Source organism: Trichechus manatus, unplaced genomic scaffold (genome assembly GCF_000243295.1).
Source record: "Trichechus manatus latirostris isolate Lorelei unplaced genomic scaffold, TriManLat1.0 scaffold00069, whole genome shotgun sequence".
Taxonomy (NCBI): Eukaryota; Metazoa; Chordata; class Mammalia; order Sirenia; family Trichechidae; genus Trichechus; species Trichechus manatus.
Genome location: NW_004444005.1, coordinates 5897826 through 5913009, shown reverse-complemented (window position 1 = coordinate 5913009; position 15184 = coordinate 5897826). Strand labels below are relative to the sequence as shown.

General features: G+C 47.5%; 1 protein-coding gene across 1 annotated transcript in view; it reads right to left on the bottom strand.

Moving 5' to 3' along the window:
* PNPLA3 (patatin like phospholipase domain containing 3) overlaps positions 1-12234 on the bottom strand; it is a 48123-nt gene extending 35889 nt beyond the window's left edge. Inside the window, exons 1-2 of the mRNA XM_023734518.1 lie at positions 12146-12234; positions 8898-9028 (exon numbers count right to left, since the gene is read on the bottom strand). Of these exons, the coding sequence (XP_023590286.1) occupies positions 8898-9028; positions 12146-12234 (220 nt within the window). The remainder of the gene's footprint in view (positions 1-8897; positions 9029-12145) is intronic.
* Between the last annotated feature and the right edge of the window lie 2950 nt (positions 12235-15184).

Genomic DNA, 15184 nt, shown 5'->3' with positions numbered 1-15184 from the left:
TCTCTGTTGGCTCTGGGAAAAGGCCCTTGTCTCTTTTCAGCTTCTGTTTGTTTGTTTTCTCCTCATAATTAAATAGTACCCCTGAAGCCAAAGGACAGCCTGGGTATATATATTTTTTTCTTTCTTTCTTTCTTTTTTTATTATTGTACTTTAGATGAAGGTTTACAGAACAAACTAGCTTCTCATGAAACAATTAATGAGACAGATAGGGTTAACTGTGTGGCAGAATAAAAGCTGTTTAAACACTACCACCTAGAAGTTGGGTAAACAGGAACCACATCCTGTCAACATAAAATAAGGTTAGAACAACCCACGAATTACTACTTCCTCCTTAGTGTTTTTCTTGTCCCTTTCCCCTTCTTACAGGCTCCGCATGCACAGAAGAACAAAGTGTGACCACTGTTTGGGCCCACCGAAGGGGGTGAAGTAATATAGAAGATCAGGGCGCCTGCACCATATCCCATATCCCATAATAAGTGATGCTGAGAGCTGCCAAGGGGACTCCGTCTTGAATATCAGCAGGTTCCATCTTGGATTCCAAACGTAAGCGCAACCTAATTAGCGTGCACTACCATTCCAAGGAATACCCACCCCTTCGAAGAAAACCACTGAATATTCATTGCTTTATAGTCCCCAACAAACCCATGTAAGCCCTAGCCTTGCTTCTCCTTGTGATCCAGTCTTTTGGAGAGGCATGAGCCCTGACTGACTCCTTTTACTTGTCACAAGTAAAATAAACCTGTTAGAGCTGAACCCCAAAATTGGCTCCTCGGTGTACTCTTACAAGAGAAAGACAAGGACCCATTGAGTCCTGTAACATTAATACACATATCGTTTTGTGACATTGGTTACCAACTCCGTGACATGTCAACACTCTCCCTTCTTGACCTTGGGTTCCCGATCACCAACTTTCCTGTCCCCTCCTGCCTTCTAGTCCTTGCCCCAAGGTTGGTGTGCCCCTTTAGTCTTGTTTTGTTTTATGAGCCTGTCTAATCTTTGGCTGAAGGGTGAACCTCAGGAGTGATTTCATTACTGAGCTAAAAGGATGTCCAGGGGACGTACTCTCAGGGTTTCTCCAGTTTCTGTCAGGCCAGTAAATCTGGTCTTGTTTTTGTGAGTTAGAGTTTCATTTTTCTCCAGCTCTGTCTGGGACCCTGTATATGATCCCTATCAGGGCAGTCAGTGGTGGTAGCCAGGCACCTTCTAGTTGTGCTGGACTCAGTCTGGTGGAGGCTGAACTTTTCAGCTTCTGTTCCTTGGCTCCTTGGTAATCTTCATGTGGCATGGCAGCTATCGTCCCCATCTCTGCTTGCTTGCTTGCTTGCTTGCAATATATTAGAGACCATCTCAAGAATAGTCTCACAACTCTTCTGGTCTTTGGTCATTATTGTTCAATGTGTCAAACTCTATTCTTGAGATGGTCTCTAAATTCACGTGGGATATTCTCAAGGTTATATTTTGGCTCTTGTGCAAGGACATCATACGTGAAGAAAGCAAGAGGTCATTAAAAAGACAGGAGAGAAAGAAAAGAACAAAATGGATGTCAGAAGAGACTCTGAAACTTTCTCTTGAACATCGAGTAGCTAAAGCAAATGGAAGAAATGATGCAATAAAAGAGCTGGACAGAAGCTTTCAAAGGGTGGCTTGAGAAGAGAAAGTCAAGTATTTTAATGACATGTGCAAAGACCTGGAGATAGAAAACCAAAAGGGAAGAACAAACTCAGCATTTCTCAAGCTGAAAGAACTGAAGACAAAGTTCAAGCCTTGAGTTGAAATATTGAAGGATTCTGCAGGGAAAATCTTAAAAGACGAAGGAAGCATCAAAAGAAGATGGAAGGAATACACAGAGTCATTATACCAAAAAGAATTGATCAATGTTCAGCCATTTCAGGAGGTAGCATATGATCAGGAACCTATGGTACAGAAGGAAGAGGTCCAAGCTGCACTGAAGTCATTGATGAAAAACAAGGCTTCAGGAATTGATGCAATACCAATTGAGATGTTTCAACAAACGGATGCAGTGCTGGAAGTGCTATTCATTTATGTCAAGAAATTTGGAAGACAGCTACCTGGCCAACCGACTAGAAGAGATCCATATTTGTACCCATTCCAAAGAAAGGTGATTCAACAGAATGTGGAAATTACTGAACAATATCATTAGTATCACATACAAGTAAAATTTTGCTGAAAAATCATTCAAAAGCAGTTGCAGCCTTACATCGACAGGGAACTGCCAGAAATTCAAGCCAGATTCAGAAGAGGACGTGGAACCAGGGGTATCATTGCTGACGTCAGATGGATCCTGGTTGAAAGCAGAGAATACCAGAAAGATGTTTACCTGTGTTTTAGTGACTATGCAAAGGGATTCGACTGTGTGTATCATAACAAATTATGGATAACATTTCGAAGAATGGGAATTCCAGGACACTTAATGGTGCTCATAAGGAACCTGTACATAGATCAAGAGGCAGTTGTATGAACAGAACAGAGGATACTACATGGTTTAAATTCAGGAAAGGAGTGCCTCGGGGTTGTATCCTTTCACTGTACGTATTCAATCTGTATGCTGAGCAAATAATCTCAGCAAGTGGAGTATGTGAAGAAGAATGGGGCATTAGGATTGGAGGAAGACTCAAGAACAACCTGCACTATGCAGATGACACAACCTTGCTTGTTGAAAGTGAAGAAGACTTGAAGCACTTGCTGATGAAGATCAATGACCACAGCCTTTAGTATGGATTGCACCTCAACATAAAGGAAACAAAAATCCTCACAGCTGGACCAATAAGCAACATCATGATAAATAGAGAAAAGATTGAAGTTGATGAGCATTTCACTTTACTTGGGTCTGCAGTCAACGCCCATGGAAGCAGCAGTCAAAAGATCAAATGACGCATTACATTGGGCAAATCTGCTGCAAAAGACCTCTTTAAAGTGTTAAAAAGCAAAGATGTCACTTTAATGACTAAGGTGCACCTGACCCAAGCCATAGTATTCTCAACTGCCTCATATGCACGTGAAAGCTGGATGATGAATGAGGAAGACCTAAGAAGCAGAACTGATGCATTTGAATTATGGTGTTGGCAAAGAATATTGAATATATAATGGATTGCCAGAAGAATGGAACAAATCTGTCTTGGAAGAAGTACGGTCAGAATGCTCATTAAAAGCAAGGATGGCAAGATTTCGACTCACATATTTTGGACATGTTATTAGGAGGGACCAGTCCCTGGAGAAGGACATCATGCTTGATAAGGTAGACAGTCAACGAAAAAGAGGAAGACCCTCTACGAGATGGATTGACACAGTGGCTGCAACAATGGGCTCAGGCATAACAGCGATTGTGAGGATGGTGCTGGACCGGGCAGTGTTTCATTCTGTTGTATACAGGATCGCTATGAGTTGGAACTCACTCAACGGCACCTAACAACAACAACAACAATCTTTACAGAAGCAGATTGCCAGGTCTTTCTTCTGTGATGACTCTGAGTTGGTTGGAATTACCAACATTTCAGTTAGTATTTGAGTGCTTATCCGTTTGCGCCACCCAAGAACTCCTAAAAAAACTGATTGTCATAGAGTTGACTCCAACTCATGGCCACCCCATGTGTTACAGAGTAGAACAGCTCCATAAGGGTTTCCTTGGCTGTAATTTTTACAGAAGTGGATGGCTACGCCTTTCTTCCCTGGCACCACTAAGTGGGTTCAAATCACTAACCTTTAGGTTCGCAGTAGGTTGCCACTTGTGCCACTCAGAGACTGCCTTCTCATAGGCCTACCACAATGCAGTAATAGCTCCTACCTTTAAAAACACAAAACCCTCCCATGACCCCACATACCCCTCCACTACTGACCTCCTTCCCCTTTACAGCAAGAGCTGTCTGTGCTTGCTGACTCCAGGTGTCTACTCCCATTTTCTCAGGAACCCCCCTCAAACCAGGCTTTCACCCCAACACTGCCCTAAGACAGTGCTTGTCAAGGCACGGGAGTCATGCAGATTGGTAGATCCGGTTGTCCATCCTCAGTTCTCATCTTAGCAGACCTATCAGCAGGTTAGATGCAACTGGTCACGCCCCCTCCTCGAAGCGCTGTCTGTACCTGGCCTCCGGGACATCAGCCCCTCTCTTAGTCGCCCTCCTTCCCAGTTGTTGAACCCTTAGATCTTGTAGCATTGGGCTCAGCCTCCAGCCCTCTCCTCTCTTGTCTTCTGCACTCACTCCGCTACGCCCCACCCCTTGCCTGGTGAGCCAATCTGCCCACATCATCTCTCTGACCCCTAGATTTATGGATCTGACTGTGCTCAGTCTCCTTCTCTTGGATGTCTCCTGTTGTTGTTAGCTGATCTGGAGTCGGCCCCCCCAGATTCATGGCACCCCCATGCACAATAGAAAGAAACACTGTCCAGCCCTGTGCCATCTCCGTGATCGCTTGCAGATGGGACCATTGTGATCCACAGGGGTTTTTTTGGGCTGATTTTTGGAAGTAGGTCACCAGGCCTTTCTTCCTAGTCCATCTTAGTTGGGAAGCTCCACTGAAACCTGTTCAGTATCATAGCAACACACAAGCCTCCACTGACAGACGGGTGGTGGCTGTGAATGAGGTGTACTGGCCAGGAATTGAACCTGGGTCTCCTGCATGGAAGGTGAGAATTCTACCGCTGAACCACCAATGATCTCATGGACATCTCAAAGAAGTCTCAAACTTCACACGGCTCAAACCGAATACCCCAAACACCAACCTACCCACAGTCTTCCCATCTCCTCTCTGACGCCTGTCTTTCTCTCACCCTTAATCAGATGCCTCAGCAAGTCCTGTCAAAACATGACCCTTTCCACTCCTTGCACCCCCTTACCAGCAATGTTCTGGTTCAGCCACCCCATCCCTTATGTAGCTTATTGCAGAAGCTCCCTCTTTGGACTCTTGCCCCCTGCTATTCTCAACCCAACTGCCAGACTGAGGCTTTACAACCAAGTTGAGGCGTGTCCTGCATTTGGTCAAAACCCCCCGTCTTAGTCATCTAGTGCTGCTATAACAGAAATACCACAGGTGGGTGGCTTTAACACGCAGAAATTTATCTTCTCACAGTTTAAGAGATTAGAAGTCCCAATTCAGGGCGCCGGCTCTAGGGGAAGGCTTTCTCTCTCTACCGGCTCTGGGGAGGGTCCTTGTCTCTGTTCAGCTCTGGCCCTTGGCTCCTTGGCGACCATCACGCAGTGTGGCATCTATCTTCCCCCGTACGTGCTTGCTGTCTTGGTTGCTTGCTCAATCAGCTCTTTTTAGATCTCAGAAGAGATTAAGACCCACTACACTAATCCCGCCTCATTAACGTCACTGAGACAACTCATTCCCAAAAGGGGTTATAACCATGGGTATAGGAGTTAGGATTTACTGTACATATTTTTGGGGACACAAGTCAGTCTGTAACACCTCCCCAAGTGGATGAAGGTCTGTGGTTGACAGTAGCCCATGAGGGCCCAGATGCCCCGCCCCGCCACCCTCCGACCCTATCTCCCCTCCTCCCTTCCTCTGCTGGCTCTCCAGCCACAAGGACCTCCTTGCTGTTTCTTAAACACATCAACCCTGCACCTACCTCCGGACCTTTGCACATGCTCTTCCCTGTGCCCGGAATCTTCTTCTCCTAAAACGTTCGTTGCTCACTCCCTCACTTCCGCCAGTTCTTGGCCTAATTCTCACCCTCTTGGTGAGGCCCTCCCTGGCCACCGTGGTGACTGCCCCACCTCCACCCCCCGCATGCCATTTCCCTCTCCAGAGCACCCATCACAGTCTGACATGCTGGTTTATTGGTTTAGGATCTAGAGTTACAAACCCCATGGCAGCAGGGACTCTGTTTCAATCATTGCTGTAGCCTCCGTATCTGGAACCTGGGGCGTCTGCCGTACAGCAAACCAAACCCATTGCCATGGAATCAATCTGACTCACAGCGACCCCTATAGGACAGAGTGGAACTGCCCCAGAGGGTTTCCAAGGAGCAGCTGGTGGATTTGAACTGCTGACCTTTTGGTTAGCAGCCGAGCTCTTAACCACTGCGCCACCGCAGGTGCTGGTGAAATATTAATTGAATAAATAAATTAAGACTGTTTATCAGTTTGAGTTTATTCATAGCTAATCTTCGGTTTTTCCCTCCTTCCCCTCTTTTTTGATGAAGTTTTCTTTATCTTCTCGGTGCCCCTTTTAATTGGTGTGGGAGTTATAGGTTCTTTTTCCTGTTCCTCTGGTGGTTATCCTGGCCTTTCAACATACAGGTCTAGGTCTCTCGGGTCTTAAGCCAGTTGCTCATGGCAACCCCATGTGTGTCAGAGTACACCTGTGCCCCACAGGGTTTTCAATGGCTGATTTTTCAGAAATAGATCACCAGGCCTTTCTTTCGAGGTGCCCCTGGACTTGAAACTCCAAGCTTTTGCTAGTAGCTGAGTGAGTTAACCGTTTGCACCATCCTGGGACTCCCTCTTAGGCCTTAAAAAACTTGTTGCCATTGAATTGATTCTGACTCATGATGCCCTCACGTGTTACGGAGTAGAACTGCTCTATAGGGTTTTTTCTGGCTGTGACATTTACAGAAGGAGATTGCCAAGCCTTTCTTCTGCAGCACTGCTGGGTGGGTTTGAACCTCCAATATTTAGGTGAGAACCCATTGCCAACGAGTCGATTCCAACTCATTGTGACCTTATAGGACAGGGCAGAACTGCCTGATAGAGTTTCCAAGACTGTAATCTTTGCCACCAGGACGGTATCCTTTGACCATACTTATGCAATCTGTAGGCTGAGGAAATGATCTGAGAAGCTGGATTATATGAAGAAGAATGGGGCATCAGGATTAGAGGAAGGTTCATTAAAATCCTGCAATAAGCAAATTACACAACCTTGCTTGCTGTAAGCAAAGAGGACTTGAAGACCTCACTGATGGAGATCAAAGACCACAGCCTTCAGTATGGATTACACCTCAACTTAAAGAAAACAAAAATCCGCACAACTGGACCAATAAACAATATCATGATAAATGGAGAAGATATTGAAGTTATCAAGGATTTCATTTTACTTGGATCCACAATCAATACCCATGGAAGCAGCAGTGAAGAAATTAAAGGACATATTGCATTGGGCAAATTTGTTGCAAAAGACCTCTTTAAAATGTTGAAAAGCAAAATGTCACTTTGAGGACTAAGGTATGCCTAACCCAAGCGATATTTTCAATTGCCTCAGATGCACGCAAAAGGCAGACAATGAATAAGGAAGCAGAAGAAGAATTGATGCCTTTGAATTATGGTGTTGGTGAAAAATATTGAATATACCACCGACTGCCAGAAGAAAGAACAGGTCTGTCTTGGAAGAAGTACAGCCAGAGTGCTCCTTGGAAGCAAGGACAGCGAGACTTCGTGTCATGTACTTAGGACACGTTATCAGGAGGAACTGGTCCCTGGAGAAGGACATCATGCTTGATAAGGTAGAGGTCAGCGAAAAAGAGGAAGACCCTCAACGAGATGGACACAGTGACTGCAACAATGGGCTCAAACACAGCAACAGTAGTGAGAATGACGTAGGACCGGGCAGTGTCTTGTTGTATATGGGATCGCTTTGAGTCAGAACCGACTCGATGGCACCTAACAATAACAACAATCTTTACGGAAGAAGACCTCCACATCTTTCTCCTCAGAGTGGCTGGTGGGTTCGAACTGCTGACCTTTCAGTTAGCAGCTGAGTGCTTAACCACTGCGCCACCAGAGCTCCTTAGGTGAGTAGTCAACTGTAAACCATTTGCACCAACGAGGAACCTCCCTGTGTGGCGCAAACGGTTGACGCATTCACTGCTAATTGAAAGGTTGGATGTTTGAACTCACCCAGAGGTGCCTCAGAAGAAAGGCCTGGTGAGCTACTTCTAAAAAGTTAGCCACTGAAAACTCTGTGGAGCACAGCTGTACTCTGACACACATGGGGTTGCCATGAGTCAGAAATGAATCGATGGACACTATTTTCCTCAGGTTGCTATAAGTCGGAATCAACCTGACGGCAACGGGTTTGGTTAGCAGGTGAGCTCTTAACCCCTGTACCACTAGGACTCCCTCCGACGGCAACGGGTTTGCTTTGTTTTAACTCTCTATGATGGATTCCACGGGTAGCACAAATGGCTAAGTGCTGGACTACTAACCAAAAGGTTGGTAGTTCCAACCCACCCAGAGACTTCCTCGGAAGGAAGTCCTGATGATCTGCTTCTGAAAGGTGGAATGCCTCCTGTGGAATGCAGCTCTCCTCTGCACACTGGGGGTCGCCATGAGTTGGAATAGACTCGATAGTAGCAAATAGCAACAACAACAAACTCTCTCCAATTTGGGCAAGGAGACCTAGGCCTGCCAGGGACCTTATTTCTTTGGCCTGGGTCTAATCTCCATCGTGGACTCTCCTGGCATGAAGGTGGGGTGTAAGGAACCCACCATGAGAAACTGGAATTTGACAGCCGTCACTACAAATACTCAGGTCGATGAAGTCATCTTTGGAGTAGAACTCGGATGCCGTAATGACTTCCCAGTGTAACAATATCACCGGTGAGTAATGTGCTCCCTTAAACAGTGAACTCCAGGAGACCAGATGGTCAACATTTACCCAGAAGCAAAGATGAGAAGGCAAGAAGCTAGATCAATGGAAACAGAACAAACAGAATGGAAATAATGAGAAGGCTGACACATTGTAAAAATTGTAACCAACAGTGTGGAAGAGTTTGTATACAAATTATTAAAGGGGAACCTAATATGCTGTGTAAACTTCCACCTAAAACACAACAAAATATATCATTAAAAAAAAAAAAGTAGCCACTCTCCTGGCCCAGGGAGTGGAGGTTGGGTAGCAGGCCCCTGGGCCTCCGCCTGTTCTGCCCCGTGTCCCACCCTCAACAACAGCCATCTCTAGTCTGCACACCTCCACCCTCTCCGGGGCTGCCTCGGGCACAGGTCGGTGCCCGCTGCCCGCTGTGAGCAGCGCAAACAGGGAGGTGGTGGCGCCCTGGGCCTGGCTGTTTCTGAACAGGACATGGCAAGTGCCTGGTACTTTGTAGTTTGCAGGGCCCCTTCCCGGCGTGTGATTCTCACACGGGATGCCATGCTGTTGACATGAGGCGTGTTCCCATTTTACAGATGGGGAAACAAACTCAGAATAGTGAGGTGACCTGCCCAGGTCACCTGTTGCCTACAGAACTGCTGCCAGACCTCACTCCCAATGCCCATTCATCTAGAGACGTGGGAGGTGGCAGGACTCCTGCGAGGTAGGTGGCCACCCCGATCTCAGCCAAAGGTGCACCTCCAGGTGCCCAGAACTGGGTCATGGCCTCTGTCACAGAGCTGGCCAAACTGTTTATTTGAACCTGGATCTGACGAGCAAGCTCCACTGGGGCTGGGGCTGCATCCCATTTCCCTGAAGTTCCCCCAGTTTGGTGCTCAGGACCCTAACACTGGGTGACAAGGGTTTTAAAAGATTCCATGTAAAGAGCAGGCGCCAGTACCCCTGCTAACATCTTCTTTTTCTGTCCCCACAATAACCCTACCAGAGCTACTGCTCATGTCCCCATTTACGGATGGGGGATCCCAAAGGGTTCGACCTCAAGGAAGTTACCTTGAGTCACGCCGGGAGCAGCCGGGGAAGCTGAGAGGTGAGCCCAGGCCGTGGGGGCTCCAGCAATAACGTGCAAGATGCTCGGCTGTCTTCCTGTGAGCAGGCCTCGGTGACGCTGAGTGGGCTAATGGGCCCAAGGTAGATTGTTCTGCTCAAGAGACAGCAGCAGCCTCCCAAGGAAGCATTATGAGGATGTGAGGATGGCGCAGGACCAGGTGGTGTTTCGCTCCGGCATGCATAGGGTCGCTAGGAGGCAGAACCGACTCCACAGCACCTAACAACAACAACAACAATGTGGAAGATCCAGGTTCGATTCCTGGCAGACGCACCCACGCACAGCCTCCATCCGTCTGTCAGTGGAGGCTTGTGTGTTGCTATAATGCCATGATGCAGGTTTCCGTGGGGCTTCCGGACTAAGGCAGACTAAGAAGAAAGGCCTGGAGATCTACTTCCGAAAATTAGCCAGTGAAAACCCTCTGTCTCACAAGGGTCCACTCTGCAACTGATCGTGAGAACGGCACACAGGTTGTTGTGTTGTTAGGTGTCATCCAGTTGATTCCAACTCATAGCAACTCCATGTACAACACAATGCAACACTGCCCAGTCCTGCACCATCCGTACAATCAACGTTCTCCTTGAGCCCATTGTTGCAGCCACTGTGTCAGTCCATCTCGTTGAGGGTCTTCCTCTTTTTCCCTGACCCTCTACTGTACCAAGCATGATGTCCTTCTCCAGGGACTGGTCCCTCCTGATAACATGTCCAAAGTATGTGAGATGAAGTCTCACCATCCTCGCTCTTGAGGAACATTCTGGCTGTACTTCTTACAAGACAGATTTAAAAAAAAAAATTTTTTTATGGTACTTTAGGTGAAAGTTTACAGAACAAATAGTTTCTCATTAAACAGTCAGTACATATATTGTTTTATGACATTGGTTAACAACCCCACAACTTGTCAACACTCTCCTTTCTCGATCTTGGAGGACTTTTTTTTTTTTTTTGGTGAAAATATACATAATCAAAGATACACCATTTCAAAAATTTCTACTTGTACAATTCAGTGACATTGATTACGTTCTTCCAATTGTACTGCTATCCTCACTTTAGATGAAGGTGTACAGAACAAAATAGTTTCTCATTAAACAGTACGCCTATTACCCTATGACAATGGTTAACAACCCCACTCCCACTACATGTCAACACTGTCTTTACTCAACCTTGGGTTCCCTATCTCCAGCTTTCCTGTCCCCTTCTGCCTTCTAGTCCTTGTCCCTTGACTGCTGTGCCTCATTAGTCCCATTTTGTTTTATGGGGCTGACAAGACAGATTTTTTTGTTCTTCTGGTGGTCCGTGGGATATTCAATATTTGCCAACTCCATAATTCAAACACATCAATTCTTCTCTTGTCTTCCTTATTCATTGTCCAGCTTTTGTATGCATATGAGGTGATTGAAAATATCATGGCTTGGGTCAGGTGTACCTTAGTCCTCAAAGCGATATCTTTGCTTTTCAACACTTTAAAGAGGTCTTTTGCAACAGAGTTGCCCAAGGCAATATGTCATTTGATTTCTTGCCGGCTGCTTCTGTGGGTGTTGATTTGTGGGTTGTTGATTGCGACACAGGGCTGAGCAGCATTTCGTTCCGTTTGCATCTCATTGCCATGAGTCGGAACCTGACTCAACATCAGCTAACAACGTAGCTTGTCATTCTCAAGAGTGAGAAGTCCAGGGAGGAGGGATAACAAAGGCTCAGGTGCACTGGGTATGTCTTCGACGGCTTTCCCAGACGTAAGCTCACTTGGACATTAGCTCACCCCACGGAAATCCTGAGGAAGGCCAGGTCAGATGGACCCAGAGAGGGAGGGAGGCTTGCCAAGGGCCCCACAGCCAGCAGGTCTGAATCCCCTTCACTTGCAAGCCTGCCCGCTTCCCACTAGCCCCAGGGCCACCTCAGAAAACAGCGCGCCCTTGGCTACTTCCCAGAGCCCCAACTCGCAGGTTGTTGATTCTTGGGTAGCTGCCCTGAGATGCTTCTGGGTCAGGCATCTAACTGGGGGAGGGTGGGGGGCAATGCCTGCAAGGCCGGTCCCCAGCCCCGTCACCCGTCCCTGGAGCCACCATAAGCCAGAAGGTTTTCCCCTGATGCTCACGAGGGCCACTCTCTGTGAGCCCTCACTTGCTGCTATCTCTCTCAGGGTGGGGGGTTGCAAACTAAACCAATTCCCCGAGAGCAAACCAAACCAAACCAAACCCGTCGCTGTTGAGTCGGTTCCGACTCATGGCAACCCCATGTGTTACAGAGTAGAACTGCCTGGTAGGGTTTTCTTGGCTGTCATCTTTATGGAAGCAGATTGCCAGACCTTTCTTCCGTGACACTGCTGAGTGGGTTCTAATCGCCAACCTTTTGATTAATAGTTGAGTGCACCACTCAGGGACCTGTTCCTAAATCACAGTCTCCACAGAAGCTCAGCCTGGCCCCCAGCCCTTCAGCCCTACCCACCCCTGCTCTCCTGCCCCGGGGGGTTCTTACTCTTCCCCATCCTCCCCGCTGCCTCCGTACTGCCGCTCACACTCTTGCTGCCACTTCTGTGCCCTCCTCCTCTCTGCCTGGCGAGCCATCGCTCATCCTCAAGGCCCAGCTCCTTCTCCTCCGAAGCGTCCCGACGGACCCCAGCGAGCACCTGGTCCTGAGCCCCACCCTCCTCTGAGCTCACAGGTTGTCCACCAACATGGCAGGTCGCAGCCTGCCTCTGATCAGTCCCTGGGGGTGTGTCTCCCTCCCTGGGGTGGTGATCTGCTTGCCCTCCTCTCAGTCCTCTGGGGGACCCAGGAAGGAGCCTGTGCCCGGAGGAGATTAATTTCTCTTTCTTTCTTGGGTTCTTCACCTTTGCTGCCCAATACGGCTAGCCACTAACCACTGAGCTCCTGAAATGTGTCTAGTGCACCCAAGGAGCTGAATTTATTTTATTTTAATTAAAGTTTAAAAACTGAAGCTGTGTCCGATGTTTTCCCGTTAAACACAGCTTTGTTGCTTTGGTAGCATTACATTGTACTTTAAATGTTGAAAGTTTGATGTCTGAATTGAGATGTGTTGTAAGGGTAAAAAAGAAGGCGCCTGTTGGCACAAGCAGCTTGCAATAGGCCGCTAACCTCAAGGCTGGCGGTTCGAGCCCACCCAGCGGTGCCACAGAAGAAAGTGCCCACCCTGGGCGATCTGTTTCCATAAAAATCACAGCCAAGAAAACCCTACAGGGCAGTTCTACTCTGTAACACATGGGGTCGCTCAACTTGGCTGCAACAGGGTTTTTTTTTTTGTTTTTTTTTCTGAGTAAGAGTAACAGGTTTGGAAGACTTAGGTAAAAAAGATGTAAATACATGTCATCGTGACCTTATTATAATGATTGTAAGTTGAAATGATATTTTGAATATATTGGGTGAAAGAAATGTATTATTGAAAATAATGTCACCTCTTTCTTTTTACTTTTTAATGTGGCTAGGAAATTTAAAACAACATATGTGGCTTGAATTATATTTCTATTGGACTGCACCGTTTTAGCTTAGATTAAAAAACAGAAGCTACCCAGGTAGAAGGTGGGAGAGGCAGAGTGTAAGGTGTAAGTTGGCCTTCATGGAAATGATCTCAGCCAGTATGTGGCTGAAACTCCCTGTGAGATAACAGCAAGATCAGTTATTGAAAGGCTAACGAGATCCCAGGCCGCATTAACAGAAGTCCATGTGCTTACTGATGAAGACCAAAGACCACAGCCTTCAGTATGGATTGCACCTCAACACAAAGAAAACAAAAATCCTCACAACTGGACCAATAAGCAACATCATGATAAAGGAGAAAAGAGAGAAGTTGTCAAGGATTTCATTTTACTTGGAGCCACAATCAACACCCATGGAAGCAGCTGTCAAGAAATCAGACGACATAATGCATTGGGCAAATCTGCTGCAAAAGACCTCTTTAAACTGTTGAAAAGCAAGGATGTCACTTTGAAGACTAAGGTGAGCCTGACCCAAGTCATGGTATTTTCAATTGCCTCGTGTGCATGTGAAAGCTGGACAATGAATAAGGAAGACCAAAAAAGAATTGATAACTTTGGATTATGGTGGTGGTGAAGAATATTGAATATCCCATGGACAGCCAGAAGAACCAACAAATCTGTCTTGGAAGAAGTACAGCCAGAATGCTCCTTGGAAGCAAGGATGGCAAAACCTCATCTCACATACTTTGGACATGTTATCAGGGAGGGATCAGTCCCTGGAGAAGGACATCATGCTTGATAAGGTAGACAGTCAACGAAAAAGAGGAAGACCCTCAATGAGATGGATTGACACAGTGGCTGCAACAATGGGCTCAAGCATAACAACAATTGTGAGGACGGCGCAGGACCGGGCAGTGTTTCATTCTGTTGTACATGGGGTCGCTACAAGTTGGAACTGACTCGACCGCACCAGGTAACAACATACAATCAACCTTGAAAAGCCGGAACCTGTGTAAGGCAGAAACCTGTTAGGAAAGGGAAACTCAAATCTTTTCCGCCGATAGAATGCAATCGAAAAGCGCTCAGAGTGTTGAAGTTGGAAAACTTTCGGGACCCAGAAAAACCAGGCAGTCTTGTTGAGTTCTGGCTCTCACAGGTTTCACTCTATACACACACACACACGCGCACACACACACACACACACACACACACACACACACACACAGAGTAATGTTTGGAGAGTGTCTTTCAGTATTTGCGTAGATGGCATCCTTGAATACGCCTCATTCTAAAACTGTGTGCTGTGTGGGTTTCACTCATCTGGTGCCCTAGTAAAGGGGGAGGGGTCATCTATGCTCCCCCTGAGAAATACACAGACAAGTGGGGTCACCCTCCAACTCTGCAACACCCTGTGAACACGTGGGAGAATTTCTTGGGGGTCCTTAGTCTCCAGAACCGCTGCCCTGGTTTGTAGCGTGGTTGACATTTTCTGGCTGTGCCAGTGCGTTAGCGTCTCCAGGACTCAGTCTCCGCGGCTGATCGTGGGCCCAGCATCCCTGCTCACACAGCTTTGTGAGGAGATCTGCGAAGACAGCACTCAGCCTCTGCAGGTGCTGGCAGCACCTCCTGGAGTCCTGTCCAGGCAGTCAGCGCCCCCTCAGGGCTGGCGTTTGATGAGGGGTCTGTGGGGTGCAGGGATCAGAACAGAAATGGTTCTGTAGGTCCTCACGTCCAAGCCCCCTCACATTATGCTGAAAACCGGCAGCCCAGAGAGGGTGAGAAGTTTGGGGACAGTCACGCAGGTGGTGGGGGCGGCTGAGTCTGGAACGCGGACCGCCCGCCTCCCTCCCATGCCTCTCCTGGTCCTTGCCCCACCACAGCTGCAGAATTAAGTCTGGGTTGACCCCAAAGCCAGGTGTTGGGGCTCCAGCGCGGCTGCTTCCTGTCACTCTCCCTGGCTGCGCCTGTTTGCTCAGCTGTAACCTGGGGTTGGCACTAAGCTTCTGCCAAGACTACCGGAGATCCCACGAAGACTGAGACCCTCTCCCAGGCGCTCAGCCACTGCGGACCGCCACACCGCG